Source organism: Larus michahellis, chromosome 1 (genome assembly GCF_964199755.1).
Source record: "Larus michahellis chromosome 1, bLarMic1.1, whole genome shotgun sequence".
In the NCBI taxonomy this organism is placed as follows: Eukaryota; Metazoa; Chordata; class Aves; order Charadriiformes; family Laridae; genus Larus; species Larus michahellis.
Genome location: NC_133896.1, coordinates 124358141 through 124384024, shown reverse-complemented (window position 1 = coordinate 124384024; position 25884 = coordinate 124358141). Strand labels below are relative to the sequence as shown.

The 25884-nt window shown below is 40.9% G+C and overlaps 1 protein-coding gene across 3 annotated transcripts in view; it reads left to right on the top strand.

The window, feature by feature from the left end:
- The window catches only part of DSCAM (DS cell adhesion molecule), a 466019-nt gene that overhangs the window by 381825 nt on the left and 58310 nt on the right, over window positions 1–25884 (top strand). For all 3 annotated transcript variants that reach the window (XM_074602331.1, XM_074602342.1, XM_074602353.1), the window contains exons 20-21: window positions 6225–6358; window positions 22404–22557. In XM_074602331.1, coding sequence (XP_074458432.1) covers window positions 6225–6358; window positions 22404–22557 — 288 coding nt within the window. The remainder of the gene's footprint in view (window positions 1–6224; window positions 6359–22403; window positions 22558–25884) is intronic.

The window sequence follows — 25884 nt, the reverse complement described above, 5'->3', positions numbered from 1 at the left end:
TTCCCTGAATGCTCTCTGAACACAAAAGCTCTCAGCCCAGAGCCTTGGGACTGGGACATAAGCCACCAGCAGATGAGGGAATTGTCCCACACTGCTCCAGGAGACCAGGGACAAGCTGGTCTCAGGGAGATATAGTTAATGTCAGAGCACTCCTGAGGAGAGCAAGAATGTGCTTGCTGGTCTACGCCTTTGAGCAACATTGAAGCCTGATGCCTTATGTGTCAAATTAGCCAGCCAGTCCAATATAGGGGGACAATAAGGAACATCTATCCTGTACCAGTTAAGGTTCCACCATAACGCAATCTCTTTTGCTGCAAAGTGGGCTGAGTACTTCCCTCTGCCCTGCTGGCCAGGGAGAGTGATGGATAACTTGTTGATTGATAACAGTATTTCCTACCTGAAGGGTTACCGTGCCCATTGTTCCCTCCCCCTAACACATACTCTCATCTATCTCCTGTGATCTGTCTCCAGTTTGCAACAGTTCTGAAACGTCGGAAGCCCCAAATATTATTTTTTTTCCTTTAACCCATGTCTTCCTAGTCTGCTTCTCTAATTCTTGGTGGCTCTTTTGCTCGCTCTCTTTCTGAGATCAGATAAGCCCCTGAGATCTGCAAAGCACGTAGGATCTGACCATGTTTGGCTGCTGTGCACAAGCTCATCTCTCATCTTTAATCCTCCTGGCAGTTCAACAATAATTCACCCCAAGGCAGTGTGACTAACCTTTTCAGATGTTTTCTGATGCCTCGCAGTGGTTCCACTCATTAAATCTTTTGTCCAGAAAACTAAACTGAAACCCATTTCCAGAAAATACAATGATTTCATGTTCTGCTTCAGCTTCACAACTTTTTATTAAAGGCAATAAAGGTTTTACAGTGGAATACATAAAGGTCTGCAGTTAAACATAAGCCAAAACAAAAGTCCCAGGTCTAAACATCCTTAAGGCTATGGATATTAGATGGGAAAAGAACATTCACATTGCCAAACCATATGCATCGAACAGGTGCCTCATTCCTCAGAAAGAACAGGCATCTCTTCTGTAATTTTCTAATGAATTATTGTAAGGATTATTCAGCAGGCCTAATTCCAGTGCACCTAAAAGAACCTGCCGTAAAGTTAGTTTGAACACTCCCTCAGCATGCGAAGTACTCACAGTCTTAACAGAGTTTAGGTCTGGAAACCTTCTATCTCTGCTTCCAGACCTTCTCTGGCTAAAATTACAACACAAGGTATTCCACCCTCCTCTAATAAAATCTGTAAATCTGAGATATTTTTAGGTGGCTACCAAGCCCTCCGCATCGTTATATCAGCCATTAATTTCTTTTCCTTTTTTCATTTCTTTTACATTAGGTGAAACTTTTCATTATAAAATCAGTGGCGCAGCATGTTCCCTTGCTGCCGTTGAAAGGCAGGTGATGGCCTCCTGTGACTTCTTAGTTGGTGTTCAGCTTAAAGACATCAGCCCAAAATTTCTTTAGCAGGCCTGAAATCTCCAATGTGGCAAAATAAGAGTAACTCAGGGAGCAGAGCAGTCAGCCTGGATGAAATGAGTTGAAGCTTTGATTTCTTGTAGTGTTTGATACTGATTTTAGACACCAGAGGTCAGACACTGCTGCTGATCAGCTTAGGAAATGGGAACAGCTCTAGCAAATAACAGAAAATGAGCTTTCCTTTCAATGTGATCATATTTATGGGTTTTGTCTAGCTTTTTTTCCCCCATTAGCCTTTAGAAAAAGAAACCGCTCTTCATGGAGTTTCTCCTGGCAGAAAAATAAGCCAAGCAGAAATGCCCGAATTTTAAGAATTCATTGTGATTTTGTCCCCTACACTTTTCCACTTTACAGTTTCTAATAAGCCGATTGTCCTCTTCGCTTGAGGATTTAATTTACTGAATCATTAAAATTAAAGTAGTTCTTCAAATTCTCTTCCTTGCTGTGTTCAAAGTACAGTTTCAAAAGCTACTCCGCTTTGTAGCAACGGGGGCTTGACAAATTCCCTCTCTGTTTCTGCACTGCAAATGCAATATGAGAAAACAGTAGTCGAGACACTGAATTTACTCCCCGTATGAGCACAACACACGAGGCAGCACCTTGGCCGGCAGCAGCATCTCTGACCTTGGGCAAAAGTGGCCAGCAGAGGACATGGACCTCCGAGCCCCCTCCCAGAGAAACCTTCCTGCAATTGGCAATTACAGTTGTCTGTCAGAGGTTGCTTCTGGGGTTTCTGTGATGCAGGAGGATGCATGTTTCTCTCTCGTATCGGTTTCTTTTGAGAAAATGCATTCGTATGCACAGAAAGCTGCTTGTGTATCACAGAAGGCTCTGCTCGGTGCAGCAGTGCTGTCCTTCCAGCTCTCCTCTGCCAGAGAGGTTGGCGTTTAGAGCAAGGGGAAAGCTGCAGCAAGGGAGCAGCAGGGGCTGCTGCAGAGAGGAAGGAAGAATAACATTAAACCCCTCTGCCAGCCTCATTGTAAGGCTCTGCCTGCATCCAGAGAGATTTTCCTCCTCTCCTTTCTCTCTCTGGACACCAAGCTTCCTGGCGACTAGCACGAGAAAGATGGATGTACAGATACCATCTGATGAAGCTTTATATTTATTCTGAAATGAATAAGCATAAATCAAATCAATTGTACATTCAGTATTCATTGGAGCAGAGCTCTGCTTGGGCTTGTTCAGCTGGTGAGGATGGCTGTGCAGTTCATCACCTAGACGCTATGATGGAAAATTGTCCTTAGTGACCCCTTAATACTTTTTTTTTCTATTGTCAGAGACCTCCAATTTTATCTTTTTGACTAACAAAATAAGGTACAGAATAATAAATGTTCCTCTTGTGAAACTGTCGGGATTTCACAGAAATGGAGTGATTAATATAAGGCCAGTTGAGAGTGAATGAGGGGTGGACAGTAGATGTGAATGTATTTTGGCTACCATAACTCCAAATTATAGGTGGGATATCTACGTGAACAAAGGCACTACTGGTAGCAGTCAGGAGTTTATTTTGCTTTGGTTTTCATAAATGTAACAGTCAATAGGATAGTCTTGTGTGGTGCAGAATTAAAAGCCTGTTACAGAGCAGGGTTCAGTTTTCTGATATATTGGTGATACCGCTCTTAAATGCTTAAAAGCGCCCAGTGCGTTTGCCTCCCTGCTGCTCAGTACTGTGAAGAAAAATGTTGATAATCACTCTGCTTATGAAAAGGGGAATGAGAAAGTTCCTGGAGCTCCTCCCCATTATCCAGCACATCTAAATGCTGTTTTCCAGACTAGTCGTATAACTGCCTTCTCTGTGTTAGCATTTCACTTGCGCTGTCAAGAATACAAAGTGCTCTCCTCCACATGAAAGCAGCATGCTATTTACATATCTTTCAAAGGCTTGCTAGCTGGAGAATGGGGCCATCTTTTATCCTAAATTTACCAAATCTGCTCCCTAGAAGGTTGCAAAGTTGGCTAGAAGCAGTCCTCAGCTCTCTGTGGTCAGTCCTGGTTGTCCTCCAGCTTCTTACCGTTGTTTTACCCCTGGTGACTATGGAAAAAAGAAGCTATGGTATTGTGCACATTCAGCTTGTCTTGCCTGGGATCTGTGGGAACCAGTGTGCTAAAAAATGATCCATGAAGAATTCAATAAGACAGCCCAGGTCTCCTGAAACTGCTGTCTCATAAAGACTGAAGCTAGTAAGGCTACAGGATGCAGCAGCAATGAGAGAAAATACCTTAAGTTAGCATAGCAAGACTGGGGTCTTTCCTCTCCAAGACAAGGCAGGCACCGCATTCCTCCACCACAACTTCAGATACTCAAGGAACCCATGTTTAGTAACAAATGTTTCGGTTAATGCTGAGCTAACTCATAATAATCTTGTTTAGGTCCAGGAGATGGGTTTGAACAATGACTTTGCCATCTGGACAGAGGACAGTGGTGGTCTGTAAGGCATCAGATGACAGTCTGCAGAATTCTTGCTAAGGAAATGTGAACACTTCCCCACACACAGTCATTTCCACATGCACAACCCAGCAAACAAAGACAAAGTAACAAAAAGAGAAGTAATAAAAAAACATTCAGAACCATTTTGGCACCACTGCAAAAACTGTTGCCTGATTCCAACCCCTCCGCAATGAGGCAGAGGAATGCTTGGGTTAGAAAAGCTTCAGAAATTTGACTATATGGCTTCCTGACTTTTTAGCCCCTCTTTCTGCTGGTCTGTGTACCAGACAGTAATACAGCAGTCCACTGACAAGCAGTGTTTTCCACATATGTCAAGTGACTGGAATATGCTACATGAATTCTGAGTTAATCCCTCAACAGTTGACAGCCATGACCAATTACCATCAGAACCTGTCCCTATAGATCACACCCTAATTTAACAATAAATTACTTTAACCTCATACGTCTATTTGCAGTGATTTCCAGAAAACATTACTAACTGTAAAGGAATCCTCCCGTGGGTTAAGTAATTACCCTGGAGAGCTAGCTTTCACTCTTCAGCAGCGGGAGCAAATAGCATTTCTAATGAGCTGGGTATAAATAACATGTTGAATGCTGTCAAGCATCAATATTTACTCTGCATTGGATAGAACTGCTAACTGAATTAGCCCCTTTACAGCAAGGGGCTGGCTTTGCATGCAATTATAATCATGACATTCTCACTTGATGCCTTATTAGCTTTCTTAGCACACTATAAATAGAAAATGCATATTCAGAAATGTTGCACTGAGTGGTGCCTGTCAGTTTTTTTAGATCTTACAGCAGTACCTATAGAGATAAAAAACTGAAGTTCTCCTTATCTGCTTTTTACAACCTGAAGTAGCTAGCCACAAAGCTAAGCAAATTTCGACCCCAGGCTGTCTGACTTCTCTTTATAGGCAAAGTTTTGTACCATCATACACCTACTTACTTAAATGAGGTAGAACAAAGATTAACGATCCATCTATGAAGATCGGCTTGCTGCACAAGGGGTTTTGCATCTGTATTGTACAATAACATTTCTGTGAAAGTAAAGAAAGCAGATCAAGCATTGCAATGGTAATTTTACTGGAAATTCTAACATTTTGGTTGTTTTGCTTGAAATTAGACAAAAATATTAGATTCCTTATGAACCAAAAGTTCTGTAGAGAACAGAGTCCATCGGAATGTTTCATTTTGTCTTTAGTACCATAGGTAGTAATTTCCAATACAGCATATCTAATTTAATAATTTAACATGAATATTGACCACATGCAGTATTAAAGTGTATTTCAAATTATTTAGTTTGATTTTTTTTTTCAGGAAACTTTAAAGCAATTTATTTTGATGTTAAATGTAGCCCTTGCTATTTTGTTTAAGTACGAGCTTATGTGTAATGTAGTATCCTAGCATGCGGGAATTTTTTCACGTTGGTAGAAGAGAAAATTGGAGAACATTGTAGAGTGTAATGTGTGTTTGAAAAATAACACACGCTCATGAAATTAAACCCTTCCTCAAAATGCAAGATTATGTACCAAGATTGTAGCATTTCCTGGCTGAAGTTTTTTCCATGTAGTTTTAGAGAAGGGGTTTTTTTTTCTCTTCCTCTGTGTTAGTTTTTGATGGCTTATATAGAAAGCTACTGTAATTAGAGAAATAGGTTTGTGTTCCCATACTGCAGTGCCAGATAGAGGTCTGAGCTGCTGAGGGCAAGGCAGGGGCGAAGGAGACTGTGTGGCCATATGTCTGCTCACATGTCATGCCACCAGCTGGACCTGAGTCACGTCAAGCAGGGCTGACTGCATGGGCCTACAGCTCATTTGCTCTCCACTTCATTAAATTCACAGGTCTACTGTGTATATCCATTAAACTGTTCACATGCGTGTTATTTATACAGCGAGTAATAATTTGGCATGAGTTATGTCTTCAACATGGACAATTTATAATAATATATTGTTTGGCGATTTCACTGGCCGCAGCTAACATATTTTCATGCGTGCAGGCTGGGAGTGATACTTCACAAAAGTTTAACCATCAGAGGCAGCTTCTGCTTCGGGGTCTTCTGAAGCAGAGCCTTTACCTTCTTAGGAATAAGGACACAGCCCTCCAAACCCCATCTCCTGGCTTGGGCAGCATGGAGGCTGCTTCCTAACACAGGGTGTCCGCCTGGGTCCACAGGGGCACAGTTACCAACCAAAGCAGCACACTCTGCTTCTCCTTTTTGCGCCTCCGTTACACTAGGATGACCGAGTTTCTGCCTTGGACCACTCTAACACTTCTTGTTTTTCCAGTTCCAGGTCCTCCGGCTGGTGTTAAAGCAGCTGCGGCTTCGGCCTCCACCGTCTTCGTGTCCTGGCTCCCTCCCCTCAAGCTGAACGGCATCATTCGGAAATACACTGTCTTCTGCTCACACCCCTACCCCACAGTAAGTCCCACAGGGCAGCGCTGAGTGGTGGGGCTGAAACTGCATGTCTGCACATGCTCAGTGCTCGACGCTTTCCTTGCCACTTCGCCTCCTGCCGTTTGTTCTTTCCCCTAAGCAAGGGTGAAGGGAGATCCTGGGGCTATGGGGTGACTGAAAGTTGGTTTTGTTTTTTCAAAGCTGTCAAACTTTTGCAGTACTTAAAACTTATTGCAGGGTGCTGACTTGCAAATCATGCCAAAACTCACAATAGAAGTTGAGTATCTTTTAAGCCATGGGGTTTTTTTAGAATTTATTCAGTGACCTTTTAGTGGACCAGCTGCAAGCGATGTAGCACCCTGTTGTAGCTGGAGGCATGTATTTGTATACTCAATTGCTGTATCTGACTTGTGTTTTCATCTAAGTTCCTGCTTTTTTGGCTTGGGTATTCATGTGTGAAGGAGCATAATGACTTATGAATGAACATATTTGCTTGTGAATAAGCTTATTTGTGCCTCAAGTATTTGCCCAGTCTATGTGTACATGCTATTACTTACTGAGAAAGTGACAAAAGAAAAATAGAATTGAATATCAAGTATCTTTCCCTCTTTGAGCCACAATGGAACCCAGATATCTTTAAGCACAAGGGCCAATTGCTCTTTGTAAATACCCATGCATATTTATTTTAATATGCATTGAAAAAGCACTTATGCAGATTTTATCCAAGGTTTTGATTTAGTTTTTAAACAGGACTTCCCATCAAAGGAAGCATTGCAAGTTGCAAAATGCAATCTTCGTTTAATAGACAAGGAAAATATTGTTCCAGAAGTAGGAGGAGTTTGACAGGGGAAATTTCCAAAAGTGCCTCAGGCTTGTTTTCAAAGCTGGCTGAGAGAGAGGAAGGCCAGAGGGTACGTCTGCACAGGACCCTGCGGGCAGACACAGCCTCACCCAGCCCACTCTTCCCACAAGTGAACTAATTCTGCAGATATTCAAGGGGAGACAGGGAAAACACATGACCAGTGATGGCTATGCTGAAACTGATACATCATACTATAAGCAGGGTTTATTAGTCACATCCAAAGCTAAGGGTTGGAGATCTTGGCTTCGTTTATATTTTGGGTCTACTGATTACTAATTTAATTTAATTTAATAACTGTAGCCATGCAAACCAAACTATCTTGAGCATACCATTTAAATGTAAACAAGCCAGAGATTTTTCCATCATGGTTCACACATTTCAACGGCACACAGTGAGGTGAAGAGGTCGAAGTTTACAGAACTGGACTGTGCTGTTATGGCTCTGGTCCAAGCAGGGACCAAGCACATCTCTGGAGGGCTGGAGAGAACACCAGGTGGTGCTGCTGGCTCTTGCTAGTTACTTGCCATGCACAAAGCTGCAGTGTTTCTTCCTGAGGCTTTGCTAGCAACCATTTTTTGTCTGTTTACATCACCAGGAAAACAAACATCCTCGTCTACAATTTTTTTTCTCTAATATGCAGTTCTGTCATATACAAAATTATTTTTTTAAGCCTGCTTATTGTATGGTTACCTTTTGGAGTACCTCAGTGACGGACAATGACAAGAATAGTTACTCTTTTCGCTAGTCTTGGTCTATACTGAATTTTACTGCCATATTTTTGTGGTGTTCATTGTGGCATGAGGTGGGGGTATCACTGCATACCTTAGCCCAAGGTAGAGGCACTTGGAAGTTTTTGTGTTTTCTATTACGTGTTAATGTGTACATGTGTAGTTATCCTGTTGTTACCTGTGTGCATGGAGGGGTGTGCGTGTGTGTGTACATATAAATATATATGTGTGTATATACACATATGTGTGTAAATATATGTACAATATGTATCTACGAGGACAGACCCTGTACCACTTCTGATTAGTGCATTGCAGATCAGCATGAGCTGTGGCTTACAGAGCAGGTCTTCTGTATCAGCCCGGTATTGTGTGTGAGGCCGTGATCACAGGCAGTGGTCTGTTTCCAGAAGCCAAGTTAGACATCTCTGAATAAGCGCAAGAGCTCAGGACACATTTGATATAGGATGCACTCCTCTAACTTTACTTCTAACAGAATGCTTTGTCATCCTTTATCCTTAAAAGAACTGTGAAATAAAAGGTTATTTTATTCAGAGCTAGCTTTGCAGTCTGCTGCAGAGGTGCTTGAATGTTAACACTCCTGTGCAGATATGGCCTATATCCCAAGGAAGTTCTTGTGTAGTTCACTGTTGGCAGAGACAAATAGTTGACAGAAAAAGTGGTCTTCAATTAGAGTGAGGAGGGGAATAAATAGAAAACCTGTGTCTTTATCATTTCTTCTGCCACCGTAAGTAGCAAGTGCTGTCGTTGGAGGTATAGAGCCATAAAAACTTCCTGACCAGACTTCTTCCTTCAGTCAAAGCCCTGGTTGCAAAATAACTTTTCTGACACTTAAACAGAAAGACAAACTCAGTTTTTAAGCATCGGTGAGAAGAGAAAGAAGAGAAGAGAACAGTGGTAAAGGTAAACTTATGGGAAGGCTATATTCTTTGCAGATTGTCTTTTACAAGCAGTATGTGTACGCCCTTTACACAAGAACACTGCTTTAATGTTTAAGTCACCAACAGGAAAACAAATTAACTCTGTTATGCACATTTTTACTACAAAGCACAACTCTCATATGATCCTGACCTATTATAAGATGAAGATTTGCTACTTCTTGCACAGTTCATTTTGTTTTGCATGGGCAGAAGCTGTTAAAACCTCTGCTGCCTCTGTACAGAAGGATGCAAATCCTTTTTAAATATTCTGTGTCCTAAGGACAGTATTTGCCTGGGATGTTTCAAGCCACAAATATGATTAACATGTGAAAAATAAAAATGATTCTCCACTGCAATCTATTCTCTAGCCAACATAAAGGGCAAGCAAGGATCCGATGTCATACTGTTTAATTGTTGTGCCTATATTAATGTATAGGCATTATTAGGCAGAACTTTCTCTTTGTTATTCTGCAAATATAGGAAAAAATACTTAAATATCAATGAATGGGTCCTTCATTCTTCAAATATAAGAAATAAAACATACCAGAATTTAAGTTAAAATAATTATCCTCTATGCTAACTCATAGCCCAGGTTCCAACAGTTCTTGACCCCACTTTCTCCCACATCAATGTCCAATTCTTTGTATGATCTGGCTTCTCAAGACTGCCTGTAATGGTCCCATGTTGGCCAGCTTACTTCTAGGTGTGCTTACCCACAGCGTACTAGCAGGACTCATTACATTCATTCTGCCCATGCCTCGGGGAAGGAACACAGTGTTATCAGCTGCAGCACAGGCTGCCATACCATCCTGTCAATATAGGTTTTCCCAGTGGTGCCATAAACATTGCACATGGTTTGAACCCTAGCAAACAAGCTGGGGTGGTTCAGGTCCTACGTGGTGGTGGGGGGAGCTGCCTTACATGGCTGCTCCAGCACCAGCTACCTTGAGTTGTAGGTGTTTATTGGTAGGGCTTTTAAAAGGGCAAGAGAAAATGAGATTTAGGTGATCTCTGAAAGAAACCCCACCAACTTCTTGTTGCATTCAGGTCAGTACACTACATAAGGAGGAACCAATGGGTTTAGGTTAAATAATTTATATGGCAAAAAGTGCCTGGAAAAGGTCATTGTAGCACAATGCGTGCGATGGCTAGCCAGTCTGGGAAACTGTAATTTCAGAACAGGTAAAAAGCAACACAGAAAGAGGCACAATGTGTGCTGAAGGCAGGAGAAGGAAGGTTAAGCAGGATTTCCTGGCGCAGGAAGAGCTGAGAAAGCATTAGAACTGACAGGGAAAGCAGAGAGAGGTTAATAGCTGAGGAAATACAAACCAACTGTATCATTTGGGTGTCAACAAACAGTATGGCATCACTCAATCAGAAATACACGTGTTAAAATCTGTTTTGCTTTGTTGATTAGAAAAGTGCAGTCGTTGTTGCTATTGGGGTTTGGTTGGGGGTGATCCATTGGTCAGTCTTTCACTAATAGGAGCAAACATATTAAATGGGCTTATCCTGCTGTTTCCAACAAAGCAGGTCATTAAACTGTGCATCAGTCTTCTGCTTTCTCCATGGGAAGCCTGGAGATTAATGGAAAAGAACTGAACTATAAAGGGATAATAAATGGAGACTGGTCTCCTTTTCGGTGATTTTCCTTTTCAGGACATTGTCAGTTAGTTCTTGTCTTTGTTCCATTCATATTAAGATGTGGAATAAGATGTCCTCACTATTGCCCTCTGATTTCATGACAGTGAAAGCTAAAAGCAGAACTTGTTTGGGCAACTGTGATTAGAAAGTGTTCAGACATGAAAGACTTAACAATACTGCCAATTGCACAAAATGTCATAGGAGTTTTATTGGAGCCTTTCCCCCATCTAATTTAGGAAACATCTTGGTGGTAACCTAATGTGTTACTTTATCTTAGAGAGATGCACATTAGCTCTACCAGTGTTTGGTTTCAGTTGTTGCATACATATTTTGGCCAACTGGATTTCCATTTTTAAACTTCCATAGAATAATAGAATTTAGGTTGGAAGGTTTCTCTGGAGGTTGCCTATTCCAATCCCCTTCTCAAAGCAAGTTTAATTACATCAGGTTGCTCAGGGACATGTCTAGTGAAGTCTTGAACAATTCCACTCATGGAGATCCCACAGTTCCTCTGAGCCCAAGTTCCAATATTTGACCAGGGTCTTATGGTAAATTTTTTTCCCCAGTTCATCAAAATTTCCCATGTTGAAACTTCTCCCACCCTGCAGCTTCAAGAAGAGTTTAGCTCCATCTTCTCTGTATCATCTGATCAAGTATATATAGTGACAATAAAGTTTCCCTGAGCTTTCTCTTCTTAGGGCTGACAGACTTAGCTGGCTCAGCTATCCTTGTATGTATGCACCATGCTCCAGCCTCCTGGCCAGCCCTGACAGCCCCATCCTGTACTTGCTCCAGTGTTTTTTTTGCACTGGAGACCCCAAGACTGGACAGAGTATTTAGTTGCAGTCTCACGAGTGCAGAGTAGAGATGAAACATCACCTATGTGGATCTGCTGGCTACGCTTTTACAAATGTAGAGTTGGTAATTTTCTGCAGAGCTGCCTCTTGGCCAGTTGGCCCTCAGGTTGTACTGGTGCATGGGGTTATTCTATCCCAGATGCAGGACTTTGTATTTGCTCTTTTTGAACTTCACAAGACTCTGATCACCCCGTTTCTCCAACATGTCTACGTCCCCCTGAACAACAGCCCTGCTCTCCAGTATATAAACAATTGCCACCAATTTCAGGCCATTCATGAACTTGCTGACAGTTCATTCTTCTTCTGTCTTTCCTGTCATTAGTTAAACATTAAACAGTTTTGGTCCCAGAAAATGATATGACTAATTACTGGCTTGCAGTCGAACCTTGCACCAGTGATCACAACTCTCAGCCCAGCAGTGTAGACAATTTTCCATCCATTTTGTTCACTTACTCAGCCCATATTTCACCAATCTGATGATAATGAGACTGTGGAAGACTCGGTCAAAAGCTTTGCCAAAGCTGAGGTGTACAACATCCACTGCCCTTCCTTGTCCACAGTGCCAGTTACTTTGTTCTAGAAAGCAATCAGGTTAGTCAAGTTTGATTTGCGTTTGTTAAATACATGTCAGTTCTTCCTTCCTTTCCTTTGTGTGTTTAAAAATGGCATCTAGTAGGATTTGCTCAATAACCATCTCATATCATTGAGACAAGGTTGGCCAGCCTTGTCTGGATCCCCTTTCTTGCCCTTCTTGAAGATGAGTGTGGAATTTGCCTTTTTCCAGTGATCAGAAGCCTCCTCTGATTGCCTCTCAAATACAACCAAGACTAGCCTCATAATGGCATCATCCACCTCCTTCAGCACCCTCAGATGCATCCCATGTGGTACCACAGGTTTCTGTATGTCTAATTAAGTGATTATCTTAAGTACTCCCTAATTCAATCTCCCTCTACTGTGCGTACAGTTTTACTCCCTCATACTCTTTGAGAAGGTTCAGAGGCCTGGAGGCCTGAGTGCAAACCTTACCAGTGAAACTGAGGCAAAAAAGGCATTGAGTACCTTAGCTCTTTCCAAATTCCTTTTAACTAAGTACCCTGCCTCATTGACCCACCCAAACTCCCCTTAGCCTTCCTTTTGCTGCTGATGTGATTAAAGAAACCTTTCTTGCTTTTGTCCTCCACAAAAAAAATTGTATTTGAGTTCAATCAGCATTACATGTTCATCCATGTTCTGCCATGCTTGCTGAACTTTCCATACATTACAACAGACCATTCTTGTGTTCTGAGGAGATTGTCCTTGAAGATTAGCCAGCTGTCCTGAGCCTCTTTGCCCTTTGGGACAGTTTTGCATAGGTTCACTCCTCTCAGGAACTTGAACTCCAGTCTTATGGTAACAACAGCCAAAGCTGTCATAGATCTTCCCATCTTCAGCTGGTTCTTCCTTGTTTGTGGGCAATAGGTTCAACAGAGCATTTTTACTAGTGAGTTCATTGATCACTTCCAACAAGAAATGGTCTTCAGTACTTTCCAGAAATCTCCTAGGTTGCTTGCTTCCAGTCTTAATGCCCTTCCAGCAGTTGTCAATGTGGTAAAAGTCACCCATGAGTACCAAGATGTGTGTTTGTGAAGCTTTCTTCAGCTGCTTAAAGACAACTTCATCTGCCTCCTTGTCTTGATCAGGAGATCTGTAGCAGACACATACTACAACATTATGATTACTGGTCTGTCCTCTGATCCTTACCCACAAGCTCTTTAGTGGTTTCTCACCTGCCCCGGGGCAGCAGTCCAAGCATTCAAGAATACCTCTGTGAAGCTGCTCCTCAAAGCCCCTGAACCAAACTGTGATCAATTCCACAATAAAACTCCATTTGAGGAAGATTACACATTGCATTTCACTTTCCATCATGAGTAGCCAAAGACTGGCAAATATGAAAAGAAGCTTGCAAAGCATCCAGGCACAAATTAAAAAAGCTACTTTTCTGCTAAGAACCAACTTATTCTCTGGTCTGGAATCCTGGCAATAGCTTTGAAATGTTAGTTGATCAAACTGTTGTTAGTTGTAGGATACTGCTAAGATATAGGATTTCTCCCTTAAACCCACCTTGACTGAGGTCCCAAATGATCAGATGCCTGAGGAATGGTAGGAGAAGAAATTCCAGAGCAAGATGCTGTTGAAACAGATGAATGGAGTGAGAAAGTTCCTGCAAAGATCCCAGATGATGCTGTCATGACAAGAGTATTAGCTGGATTAGCCGGATGATGAATGAGAACACATAGCAGACCCCAATGCTGAAATAGGGATGATTAATAGAAGTCATCTCAGAGTGCAAACCCTACAGTCAGCCCCAGGTGACCTGTTTCTGAGAGAATCTTTGAAAACTGTAATTCCACAATTCTGGACTTCTCCAAAGGATTTAGAAAGATACAAAAAGATTCATCTTGGCCTGGAAATACTTCTGGGAAACAGTTGGGTTTGGGAGATGGGGGAGATGAACAGATGTGAAGTAATGATGGAGAAGAAGGAAACGATCTTATATTTGGCCAAAACCCAAGTCAATTTACTTGAAAACATAATTGATATTAGAAACTGACTGACATCTGGGACTGTTTGGGTCAGATGGGATACTGATCTTTTTGGTATATTTCTTTTTCTGTGAGAAACATACTCTTAAGCCTGTTAGACTTCTGTATTTGTTTCATTTTTTGGTTTTGGTTTAAACTCACTAAGAGAAAAAAAAAGTATGGTCTAACCTGCTGTCAAGTTAAACAACAGGCGTATGATGTGTACACAAGACACCATTCCCATGTACATTCTGTCTGCTCAGTCCTGTGATAGGATAAGCACCAGCAGCAGCAGTAGTGACTAGACTATTCATCTGTTTCTCACATCTCTATGCACCTTTTCCTGACAATCTGTAGAGCACTATATTGAGGGAAAAACTATAGTCTGATTCCCCAGTCAGGGCATATTACAGTGGAGTTTTCCTATTCAGTGGGAAAAGTGTCATGAATCAGACTCTTTCTCCATCTTTCCTTCCTCTCTTCCACAAATGCATAGACTGCAAGCTCCCTACTCTGGTCACAGAGTTTTCAAAAGGTCCCAGTGGAAAACAGGCCAAATATCTTGGTTTCTTATGAAGTCCTATATGTTTGAGATACATTCCCCAGTACAAAGACATGCAGAATCTTCCAGAAAACACCTGGAGGATATTCTTTGCAATGTATTACTGATATCCTATCAATAGCATACACAGGAGACTCTGGTGGTTGCCTTTTGAAAGAAGAGAGTCATCTCTGCTCTACCTCTGTAACTTATAGACTCAAGGTGGGATTCAGCTTACCCGACTTCACACATCTGGAAGATAGATATCTATGCTGATTCTGGAGTCATCAAGGCTTTCCTTTCATCAAAGAAAAGAAGCTAGATGTCTGGGAGAAGCTGGATGAATCTTCTTCCAAAAGCTTCCCTTCTCCTTTTTTACTCTAGTGAAAGTATACATGGTTGTCTTAAACCAGATGATATGTATCTTATATGTCATTATAAGAAAGTACATACAACTACCTTAACTAGATCTTTAAAGAACCAGAATTAGCTGACATAAACTCCCAGCATCCAGGTGTTTTCCATACATTTTTTTCAGGCAGACACAAGTCTTGTTTTGATTTTGCATGGGATGCGCCCAAATTCAAACTCAACATGAGGCGGCTTTACATCATACTCTCTGACCTCTGGTTCCTCTCCAGTTTTAAATACTTGAATAAAAGACATGGAAAATAGAGCAAAAGCAATTATAAGCCAGAACTGATTTGTTGTTACACACTGTAGAGGCTTCCGTGATTCAAAGGATGCTGAAAGTCTCTTAAAAGAGGGGAGAGGTAACTGGCGGAAGCAGATAAAATTAGCATTGAATGGAAGCTTACTTAGAGTCAGCAGAATCTGTAAGGTTGCATTTAAAATATATGTTCATTGATTTGTGTACTACAAGCAGTATTTATCACTGTGTCTATACAGTACTTTTTAAAGTATTAAGATATTTATGTTTATTAATTCTTTATCTTTATATAGCCCAGAAATAGTGTATAATTTACAGGTTATTTTAAAAACTTATTTTGAATGGTATTTAAAATATGTCTTTTTAATATACCACCCATACTGTTTACAGCTTTTTCGTAATTATTTCACACTTTGTTACCAACTCTCAGACATAGCACATTCATTCTTTTAATTGTTTTGTCATCTTTACATTATGTCTTATTTTTGTCGTGGAGCAGATCTCAAGGGAGATGTGACAGACTATAAATGAATTCTGATGTGCTGTTTTATACGATTTTTAAAAGGTCTCCTTGCAAAGCCCTACTAAAACAAATTTGATATTGATTTTTTCATAAAACTCTGGTCTTGTCTCACTACATAATTTAACATATGGGTATATCAATACAGTCTAACAATAAGTCCTTGGTGTCAGTTGCAGCGTATTTCAGCAGGTGTGGATTCATCCCATTCCGTTCTGTATCGTATAGACACTTGGGACACTTGGGACCAGATGGAGTCATACAATTTGTGAGTTAACTGAAATGCTCTGAACAAACATGTTGATTTCTTGGGACCACCAAAGGAGGCAGCAGCACCCCTGGCAGACCATCAGGAGGTCTCCTGACCTTCCTGTGGTCACCAGTCCATGCTGCCACATGCTGTTTCCCTGATCATGAGCCCCAGCAGAGCCCCAACCCTGTGAGTTGCTGCAAAGGGATAAGCAGGTGGTGTACCTCAGTGGCTCCCAAACAATGGACTCCTTGACTTCATGGGCTCCCTGGAATTCCAGGCAGTGGGCTCTCTTCCAGGTGTGATTCCTGGAAATGGGTTTGCAAGATTTTCTGGAGGTGGGAAGGCAGGGAGCTGCCTCTGCTATTTCCAAAATATACATCTTGCACTTTCTAAACTTTCAGTTCCTCATTTAAGGGAAAAAAAAAAAAAAGAAAAAAAAGAGAACAATCAAATTTTATATGGAAGCTGCATTCTGTATGGTGTACAGCTTCTGTTTACAACAGTTAACTTCAATAATTCTGAGTGAAAAACAGATGTCATGTTTCAAAACATGAGCCAAAATAGCAAGACCTGATCAGAAGCCGTTATATAATCAAAGTGGTATCTAGTCTTACTGAACACTGTGGTCCTGGATTGGTGGTGGTTTGCAGCTCTGACAGTCTGTCCATCTGTGAAAGGAAGCAAGGGAAAAGCCAGCAGCACTGGAGAAAAGTACTAGTCCATGGCCTCAGGCAGAGTTTCGCATCTTTAGGGAGTTCACTGAGAGGGCACATCAGTGGTCTGTCTACTCTATTCAGGGGTACAGAACTTGAAGTTCATTCTTTAGAAATACAGTAATGTATTGATTTCATATTAACCCAGTTTGCTTCCAAGTAGAAACAACTTGTCATAGCCTCCATTACTGGATAACTTATCAGTCCAAGAGACTCAAAAAACCGATTTCCAGGAGCAATGAAGGCCTGAGGTAGAGTAGGGTAGACGATTCTGTGATGGTGTTGTGCAAAAAGGTGGAGATCTCTGTGTTTTTACCTTGTAGAACTAAAAATTTACTTTAATTACTGATGAGACTACTGATTGTAGGCCTCATCTGTACTGCTGTTTAAGTAAGGGCCAAGGAGCAGCACCTGGCCCCAAGAGTACATGATGTTGACTGATGTCTGTCTACACTGCTTAGCACTAGCCCCTCTAAAGCAGATTTGTTTTGAAGAGTGCTATTTTAGTAGCACAAAACTGAGCTAGAGATCAAGATAAAAAGTGGTGTGGATCATCAGGGCAGAGTGCTCAACACACTCCCTGGCTCCATTTAGCAATGGAGATAAGCCCAGAGGATGCATGTTCATTGAGAGAAACCTAGCTAAGGCAAACACAGTTTCACTGAGACAGCTCAGGCTAGATATACAACTGATTGCTGTTCTATGGGAAGCTATGAAACCAGTCATTCATTGTTGTGGGCAGGAGAGAGCAGCATAGGTATCTCTCTTGAGTCCACTTTTGTTCAGTGGTTCCATTAGTGACCTGGATAATGAAATAGCAAGACTGCGTATTAAATTTGCAGGAGATACAAGGCTGGGAGCGATTGCAAGTACACTGGAGACAGAACTAGAATTCAGACAGATCTTGATGAACTGGGAAATTGGTCTGGAAAAAGATAAAAATTAGTATGGGTAAGTGCAAGAAAATGGTTAATATACATAGCCAAATACAAAAGTACTGGGTTATCTAACAATTGGCTACATTCTTCAGAAGAGGATTTTGAGGTTATTGTGCATCCCAAGATTGACATTAGCTACCTTTCTAATCCTGTTGTGAAAAGCCAAATGCCATATGCTGAGATTGTTGAATACAGGTTTGGAAACCGTATTTGAGAAGACTATGGACAAACGTTGGAGAGTCCGAAGGATAACAGCAGATATTGTTAGAGAAACTGTTAGAGAAAATGAGTTTTCTGGGCGATGTTGAAAGCATTGGGGTTGTTAAGTTGTAAAAAGATAAGGGTACTGGTGGGGAAAGCAATGATAAAACTTCATGTAGGTTATAGACTGGAGCAAAGATGAAAGTAATAACCTATTATCCATGTTCCTAATAGACTGGAAAAGAAGATATGGGCTTAAACTGCAGCAGGAAACTCAACCTAGGTTTCAAGGAAGCTTTCTAACAGTAAAATTAGTTAAGCAATGGAATAGATCTTGCAGCCTAGGGAGTTGCAAAATCTCCATTTATTGTAAGTCTTCAAAATCACATTGGACAAACATCTGCCTGAAATTGTGTAGATATAGTTGAACCTGGTTTAAAGAAGGAGGATAGACTTGGGTGAACTCTCAAGGTCCTTCCAGCCCTTTTTTTGAGATGGTTCTTTGGCCATATTTTATGCGTAAATTCATAGTGAAAACACACGACACTCTAGGTAGTATATATATGTATTTTTAATCTACAAGGTGAGGCTGACAACATACAGATAGCCAACTCATACACGCACACCACAAACCTTAGGTGTTTCTTGCTTTTCACTCTTGTCTTAAGTCTCCATATGAATTTCTCAGTTTACCTCCAAGCTCCCTCACAACGTGCAGAGAATGGGGAGACAGAGATCTTCAGTGTACCTGTTTTACATCAGAAATAGTGTAGACAAAGTTGTAGGCAAGGTACAGGCTTGCTTTGAGTGAATAATCTTTCAGTGCATAGTAAATGTTGCCTTACGTTACATCCCTGCTTGGGAAACTCCCTGATTGCTTGGAAAACCCTTACAAACATTTTTCTTCTAACACAACCTTTTTGAATTTTTCCCAGGCTGCGTTAAAAAACACAACAAACAAACAAACAAAAGAAAAAACTAGCCCGAGGTCTCAGAGTTTGTGCACATTGCCTATCTAATTTCTTTCTAAAGGAGTCAGAAATGCCAGGAGATGGCATACTGTTTCAAAGCACACAAAGCAAAGCTCACCAGTAGAGCTGAAGCGGCATCAGAGGAAAGTGATGCTCCCTGCAGTGGCTGTTCCTCAGCATCTCTTGCTGTTGCCTGGTTTGAGAAGTAGATTGACTGCACACTGATAAAGGACTTTGATTTCATTTTATTCTTCACAGCCCTTGCTGGCTTTTTAGAGACTTGGCCCTGTCTGTGCTTCTTTGACAGGGAGCTAAAGACAGAAGAAAAATTAACCCACCATCTATGAGCTGAATAGAAAAAAAGCAGCTAGGAAAAAAATCCCTTGAAAAAGCATGTTACTGCTTTTGGGATAAAACAGCAGTATATGTTTCATACTGGCACATGCAAAACCCAATATGTGACAAGGTGACATTCTTTTAAAATATTTCTTATTTCAATTGTTTAATCTTCTCTTTGCTGACAAAGCTCTCTTTTTTCTTCTTGCGTAATGAAAATCTCTGGCATGTTAGTCTAATTGAAATGACAGGCAAAAGTTGAAAGTAAAATTGATTCTTTGTCACTGGAGCATCCCCAAGTGTTTAAAAGGGAATGTTAGCTGAGGAAACAGAAGGTGTATGTTAACCAGTTAGAAACCAAAATCCTTTGCTATAGCAGTTTGTTTTAAGAAAGTAAGAATCATTACTTTAGTGAAGACTCATTTACTAGATTAAATTAATAAATTAATTCCATGAATTATTGAATTTATATTTGGAATAGCCCCAGTTGCAAATGTGTGAATGATGCTGGTTCTCTGTTGGTGAAAGAAAGGAATTGAATACAGGCATTTTAAAAGGCATTAGAGAAACTAATTCTGTGGTTATGTCATCTTTGGAGCTCCAGGGAGAGAAAGCTCCTCTGTTTTGAGACAATTTTGCCTGCCCTTCTAGCTGACCACATTGCAACCAGAGCAATTTTGGAGGGTTGTTTCAGTTCTTTTGTCTTTAGCTTCTATCCCTCAGAGCAGGAGCACCTAGTGCCAGTGCTGTATCTCCAAGGATGAGGTTTTCCTTTTCCTTTTAGCTGCTGCTCATCTTATCCCAAACATAAAATCTCTAAACAGATTGCTCTGAGCTGTTTAGCAATTGTTTGCAGGGTGTATATCAGTCTGACTGTCCCAGCGTCTGTCATGACAGAGGGGAGCAGAGCAGCAAGGCATTTCAAGCACGAGATCTGCAGTATGAGCAGTGGCTTCTAAAGGCAGCCATATGTCCCTTTCATAAACCATGGGAGTCATGGAAAAAACAGCGTAAATTCAAACGGACTGATGGTTGCTGGAATGAAAGTTTAGCAACGAGGAAGTCTGTAATGGTTAGCTGTTCCTAAATGTTGTATCTACATCCCATGTTAATACTTGGTTTAGAAGTAGCTTGTGCTATAAAGCTGCATTAATGAGTGAAGCTTAAGTGTCAGAGACAGCCTATCCTGTTTGACTTTCAAATTAACCCTAGAAAATGCTGCCTCATGAATATTGAAATTCAGCCTCCTGTGCCATGATCAATACATTAATTTTTATGTATGACCTCACAAAGATCCAGCCCTGTCAAGCCATGGGCATTTGTCCAATATTCTTGTGTAAATGTCAAGACAGATGGTTCTCAAAACCTGCTGTAATATTTCACATAATGATAGAAGTGTCTGCCCGCATTGGCCTCTTCATATCAGAAGTGGAAACCCAGGCAAACGCCTGCTAAATGGGACAAACGCATTTGGCATTTTGACAGGAGCAATGAGATTGGCTAGAAAGTGTGGCAAGGTCCCTATTTGGGTTTGTGTTGAGCCTGGTTAACTGTTAGCTGGAGCAAACCAGTATCCCCAGCAAAGTTAGTCTCCATAAAGGAAACAGGATGTATTCCTTGTACAAGCAGATAGAGGCACAAGTATGTATAAAAGCCAGGGAGTTAAGTATTTTAGTTAACAAGCACATTAACTTCAGATGTATTCAGCACTGACAGCTATTGACATTTCTACATTTGGTGGGGAAATAGGTATGTCAAGGGCATGATTCATCCCACTGCAATATATGTGTCTCAAATAGGCCAGAAGAACCTCACCTTAGAAGTTGCCTTTTCTTTGCGTGGTCTCTGAAGGGACTCATGGTGACTGGCTTACGTTCAGATGTCTTCACTCTAGGTTTCAAAAGTGAGATGAAATGAACTCCCCTCTTCTACTGACTATAGGAGATGCCAGCTCAAGAACAGAGAAATGCAGTGACCTATTCAGTAGCTGAAACTGGCTACCAGTTCACACTGGAGAGACATTTAATGATACCTCATAAACATCCTTATTTATTTGAAATTCACTTTGAAGGAGTATATATTCTAATGCTTTCAGGTCAACCTACCTTTTGAAATGCTAATCAGATGAAATTGGCCCTTACTACCAGCCGATATTTGTATATCAAAGAGATTCCTTGCACACCTTCTGTCATCCTGAATCAAGTTGAGATTACACTGATGCATTATTTTTAATGCTGATTCCTAGTAAAATCTTCTTTTCTATGTCATTAATGTTCTAATTATTTTTAACCAAGTGTTAGTTAGCCATTGCTATGCTCAGTATTGCACAGGGACATGAGCCTTTATTATTCGTTCTCATGGTTCATTACCCAGCTATTTTTACGTACTAGAATCACAAAGCCTGTGTTGGAAATAAAACTGGCAACGCTGAGCATTGTAATACTGCTCAGGGCTGACGAGGTTTCCCATCTCCTCTACCAAGGAGTAGAGCTTCCTGTGGAGGATGTGCTGTGGTGCACAAAGCCCACGTCCCCTGGAGGAATCTATATATTCCACCGCGCCTTTCCTCGCACAGGTCACTTCAAGCAGACTCCAGAACATCTCACTGACAAGCAAGTACTGCTGAGCAGCCGGTTGGCTTTGCTGCAGCCCACGTCTGAGGCACTTGAGTGGCAGTGCAAGGGTAGCCTGGACTGACATTTCTTCCAGCGCTTGTCCTTTCCTGCTAATGCAGTTAAATAGCTGAGATGACCTTCTGCTGGGAATCTTTGAACGGAAGTAATTTTATGATTAAACAAAACTAGACTTGGGGGAAGTTTGAACAGTCTGTTACAGAATACAGTTTTATTTCTCGATTCACTGAAGGAATAAGTCACCAAACCCAGGGATAAGGAACACCAGCACAGGGATTCTAGGTGAACAAAGACATATCTCGAGTAGTAAACTCCAGATTTCCCAGCAGACGCAGGACTGAATCCTCTGTTGGGAAAGTTTTGCATAAAACAAAATTGGTTTGTCAGAACTATTGGTGGTAAAAATTTGTCAAGTATGTTCACTCGAATTACTTTTCCAACCCCGTAAAAATAAACAGACACATAAAAGTCCTAAACTGGATAAAAACAATTTGTAAACAAAATATAGGCCCAAATTCACTGAATAGAAATTGATTGCAACAAGTTATTGTGTCTGCTCTGTTTATTGCCATTTGCCATCTGTTTGAAGCAATTGATACTCATGCAAAGTACCCTGAAATAAGTCTTTGTAGCACTCAGCTTAGTAGATTTTCTCCAAATATGGTTTATTTTAGTCTGGAAACATTTGTCTCTCCCACCACAGGTAATCAGCGAGTTTGAAGCCTCTCCCGACTCATTTTCCTACAGAATCCCCAACCTGAGCCGGAATCGCCAGTACAGCGTCTGGGTGGTAGCAGTGACTGCTGCAGGAAGAGGCAACAGCAGTGAGATTATCACTGTGGAACCGCTAGCAAAAGGTATGGTGACAGTGCTTTTTAAAGCAATCCAGAACTTTACAATGCTAATTACTGTTATAATTGTCACGTGGCTTCTTTATGCCTCATTGCTTACTGAGAGTGGGATTTGTCAGGAGTAACTTCAGTTCTCTCCAAAAGTTAGGTGACAACTCTCAGCTAATTGCCCAAGCTTTTGCTGTAGTCAGCAGAGAGAGAATGACGTGCTCCTCTAGGGGGTAATTCATCCCACCTACCTTAGAAGGAAATAAATTGCTTTTTGGAGCAATTTTTATCTTCTTTTGTTGGGTACAGAGGTTTTGCAGATGATCGCACTCCCCTTCTGAATATGTCTCTTTTTTTTTCTTGCCATACAAGATAACTTCTTTATCGTTCTCCTCCTTACTAATATCTCTTGTGTACTCCACAAGTACTGGCTTCTGTATAAAGTGGTCTGATTAACATATCTAAACTCTGAACAATTGTTCTCAACTTGCATTAGCTTTGAAGTTTGCTGCTTCTATTTCAGTTATGAAGAAGGGATAATGTGCCTCAAGTCCTACATATTTTTTCCCAGTTGTATTAGTTGTTCTATTAAAAGATATCGCTTGGGCCCCAGGAATTCTGCCTTACCTGTAGTGAGACGTGATGCTTTCAACACTAGAGCACCTTAGCTTGGAAATAGAAACCTAACATTTTAGACAGCAAGGTGAGAAGAGTCCCATCAGTACTTAATCTCTACACGGGGTCTTCAGGCTGGTTTTTTTTGTTTTTCCACTCAAACTGGTAACATCACAGAATGTGCCAATATGAGCAGTGTATTGCACAGGACTCTGGAGTTGCAAGGGTAGATGCAATTAAATGGCTTCACAGTTTTACAAGCCTGCTAATCCTTCAGTCATGTGGCTAATGATGTAGTAATGTAAAATAAAGTATCTAGGGCTTTTCGATTACATACTTTCTAAAAAAGCTGTGCAGAACTTCAGCCAAATCCCACCAAAATGAAGGCACTTTCTGCATGGAAGAGCATATACCGTCACCATAGGGAAGCTTGCTGTTCCTACCTACCTAGGTGGTAGAAAATGAGTTTTATGATGGCAGATTAACTATCAGAGCTATTGTCATGGATGGCAGTGATGGTGTTTGGAAGGTACTATTTCAACACATGACATAGCTTCCTAATACATAGAAGTTGCAAAGAGGGTTCCTCAGGCTTGTGACGGGAACTTGCATGTCTTTTTTTTGTCCCTTCTCTAGGCTAAATTTTTTATCATATGAGATGGATATTTTTCAACGCTTTTGTGAGAAACCTGTAGTAACTACTATATTACTAACGTGGATCACAATGGAATATTTAACAGTGTAAATGTGGGGAGGGTCTAGCAAGGTAAAGAAGCCTAAGTTGGAACAAGCAGGGAAATGCTTACTCCCCATACCATTGTTTACAGGGTTTTTTTTTCTGTCAACAGAGAAGAGTCACCTTTACTTTCTGCTTCTTTCTAGCATTTTTTGTAGAGTCTTTCAGAACTTTTCTTTTAGTAGCTACACAGTGTTGAAGGAGTGACCTGAAGCATGGCTGAAAGGCTATGAAAAGCCTGAAGGATCTGAAAAATATGGAGCTTTTCCATTTTTTAATTTCTCGTAGGATAACTGCATACTGTATTATGAACATTGGTAAGACCAGAGTTGAGATCTTAGAAGGTGGATGAAGGCTGTAAAGGACATCTGTGAAGGAAGATTTTAACACCCCAGGGAAACAGGGCAAAGGTTTCAGTGTGCGCCTCCTTTTAGGCCAGCTGTTACCTGCGTGTAATGATGAAAAGAAAAAAAGGAAACAAAAAAAGGCACAAAACCAGATGCTTGAATAAGTGCAAAACCAATTCGACAACAGCGTGGTGCAATACCAATAAATTGAGGATGAAGGCAAACACAGGAGTGTGCAGGGACCCCTGCACATAATGGACTAGAAGCTCTCTTTCTCCTATGCATTTAAAAAAGAGGGAAGTGTTCAGGCAAGGTGAACACAGAAAAACGCAGGGTTTGCAGGTACCAAGATTCATAATGCCTAGTTATGAGGAAATGTAGTATGTGATTGCTCTTGGTTTGCCAAAAAATAGAGAAGTTACAAATTGACCCACATGTACTTTAACTGAACAAGCTTACCAGAAACTGGAATTAATTCTGCTCCCCCGGATCTTATTTAACGTGATACATGATGACAAGTAAGTGAACTTAAAAATAGCTTGTAAGAAAAGACAAGGGGACTTTAAGGAAAAATAATTAATTGCTTCAATATAGACAAGTCAGTGTGAACGAGACTTTATTTTGAAGGATGGTAGAATGCATCCAGTGAATATTAGAGCTAGTAGTGATACTCCAATATAAAGTCTGCATTGGATGATGCTCAGGACAAGCCTCTCCTACATGCACTTAGAACTGAAAAGTGATGAATAATCCACTTATGGAGGTTGAAATGCACACTAGGAATAGATATCCATTTTATGAGCTTTGAATATAGCCAGGTTAGAAATTATTGTATCATGTACAAGATTGCCTGTATGAATGCATCACTGGGCATTTTAGAGAGCTGGGAGAAAGCAGTAATCAGTGATAAGGGCAGCGGACGCACAATGAAGAAGAATGCGCAGAGCAAATAGCCTTGAAGACCTTTCTCACCACCCAGTACATCTGAAGCAAGTAACACATCACAGGGTTAGAAGCAGTTATAGCCTGATTTTGCCACAAGTTCCCAGTGGAAGAACATCCTACGGGCCATTATTGTGAAGTTGTTTGCTTCCTTTTTTTCCCCACTTATTCCACAGTAACTGTCCAAGTAATGATACCATCATGATAGCTAATGAGAGTTAACTTTGCATTGAATTATGTCAACTTAATTACAGCCCCTTTAAGAACCCCTTTGAGAACAATGAGAATGTCTAGATAGGTGTTTGATGTGAAATGTATGTTCCAATTTAAATGAAAGCTTAATTCAAGTTAACATTTCTTTCACTAGTGTCTCTGTTTCTCAGAACAGATTGTTACTCTCTCTAATTAACTGACAAAAATAAGAAAAAACCCCCAACAAACAGAAAATAATCACGGCAATGAAAGTTCAGTCTCCACACAAGCAGGCTATGCCCCCCCCCCCCCTCAAATTACACTTCATTGCTGTCTTGAAAGTTGTGAGTTTAGCCTACCAAATATATTTAAGACAGAAAACCTTGCATACACCTTGTTCCTCTTTTTTCCTAACCATGACTGATGGAGAATGGCATTTGCCAGCAACATGACCATAACAGATCTAGACCCATGGCGATGTGATCCTCTGGGGAGAACTCTCACTTTAATGTT